The following is a 729-nucleotide window of genomic DNA, read 5'->3' on the forward strand; positions in this document are numbered from 1 at the left end:
GAAAACAAATTAGAAACTGTCCAACCACAGGAAAATAGCCTGGCAAAGATTCAAAGAATAGGCAACAACCTGCCTAGAGTGAACAGAGTCCTCATGGGCCCAAGGAGCATCCAGAAAAGGCACTTCAAAGAGGTGGGAAAGCAGAGCACCAGGAGGGAAGAGGATGCACAGGCATTTGTGGAGAACGCTGCCCAAGAAAAAAGGCTCGGGAGCCCAGTCCCAGGGGAGCTGGAACAGCCTCACATAGAGCAGGGGCGTGAGAAGTCAGTGGGAAACACCGTCTACACCAAGCCTTCGTTCACCCAACAGCTTAACGCAGCAGTCTCCTCCGTGCTGAAACCCTTCTCCATGGGCGAGCCGTCTGTCTCCACCCCTGCAAAAGCCCTACCTCAGGTCAGAGACAGATCAAAAGACTTAACCCACGCCGTTTTCATTTTAGAAAACGCAAAGGCTAGAGTTAAAAATATGAAGGCTGCCAAACCAATCGTACTTCTAGAAAAAAGTACCGCTATCATAAAACTCGCTCCCGCCTGGCCCACAGAACACCCAAGGCCAAAAAGAGTCAAAAGTTCAGAAAGAAAAGTTATCTTGATAGACTGATGCTCGCAAACAGGCCGCCGTTCTCTGCAGCGAAGAGCCTCATAAATTCCCCTTCACAAGGGGCTTTTTCATCATTAGGAGACCGGAGTCCTCAGGAAAATCCTTTTCTGGAAGGATTAGCTCCTTCAG

General features: G+C 49.5%; 1 protein-coding gene across 1 annotated transcript; it reads left to right on the forward strand.

Moving 5' to 3' along the window:
- Positions 1–6: 6 nt before the first annotated feature.
- LOC108524610 (leucine-rich repeat-containing protein 37A3-like) lies at positions 7–723 on the forward strand (the record flags this gene model as incomplete). The annotated part of the gene is given in 2 exon segments (XM_017865696.1): positions 7–487; positions 490–723. Coding segments are annotated over 2 exon segments (715 nt in total), but the record flags the coding sequence as incomplete, so codon positions are not given.
- Positions 724–729: the final 6 nt, after the last annotated feature.

Source organism: Rhinopithecus bieti, unplaced genomic scaffold (genome assembly GCF_001698545.2).
Source record: "Rhinopithecus bieti isolate Rb0 unplaced genomic scaffold, ASM169854v2 repeat_8200, whole genome shotgun sequence".
NCBI lineage: Eukaryota > Metazoa > Chordata > Mammalia > Primates > Cercopithecidae > Rhinopithecus > Rhinopithecus bieti.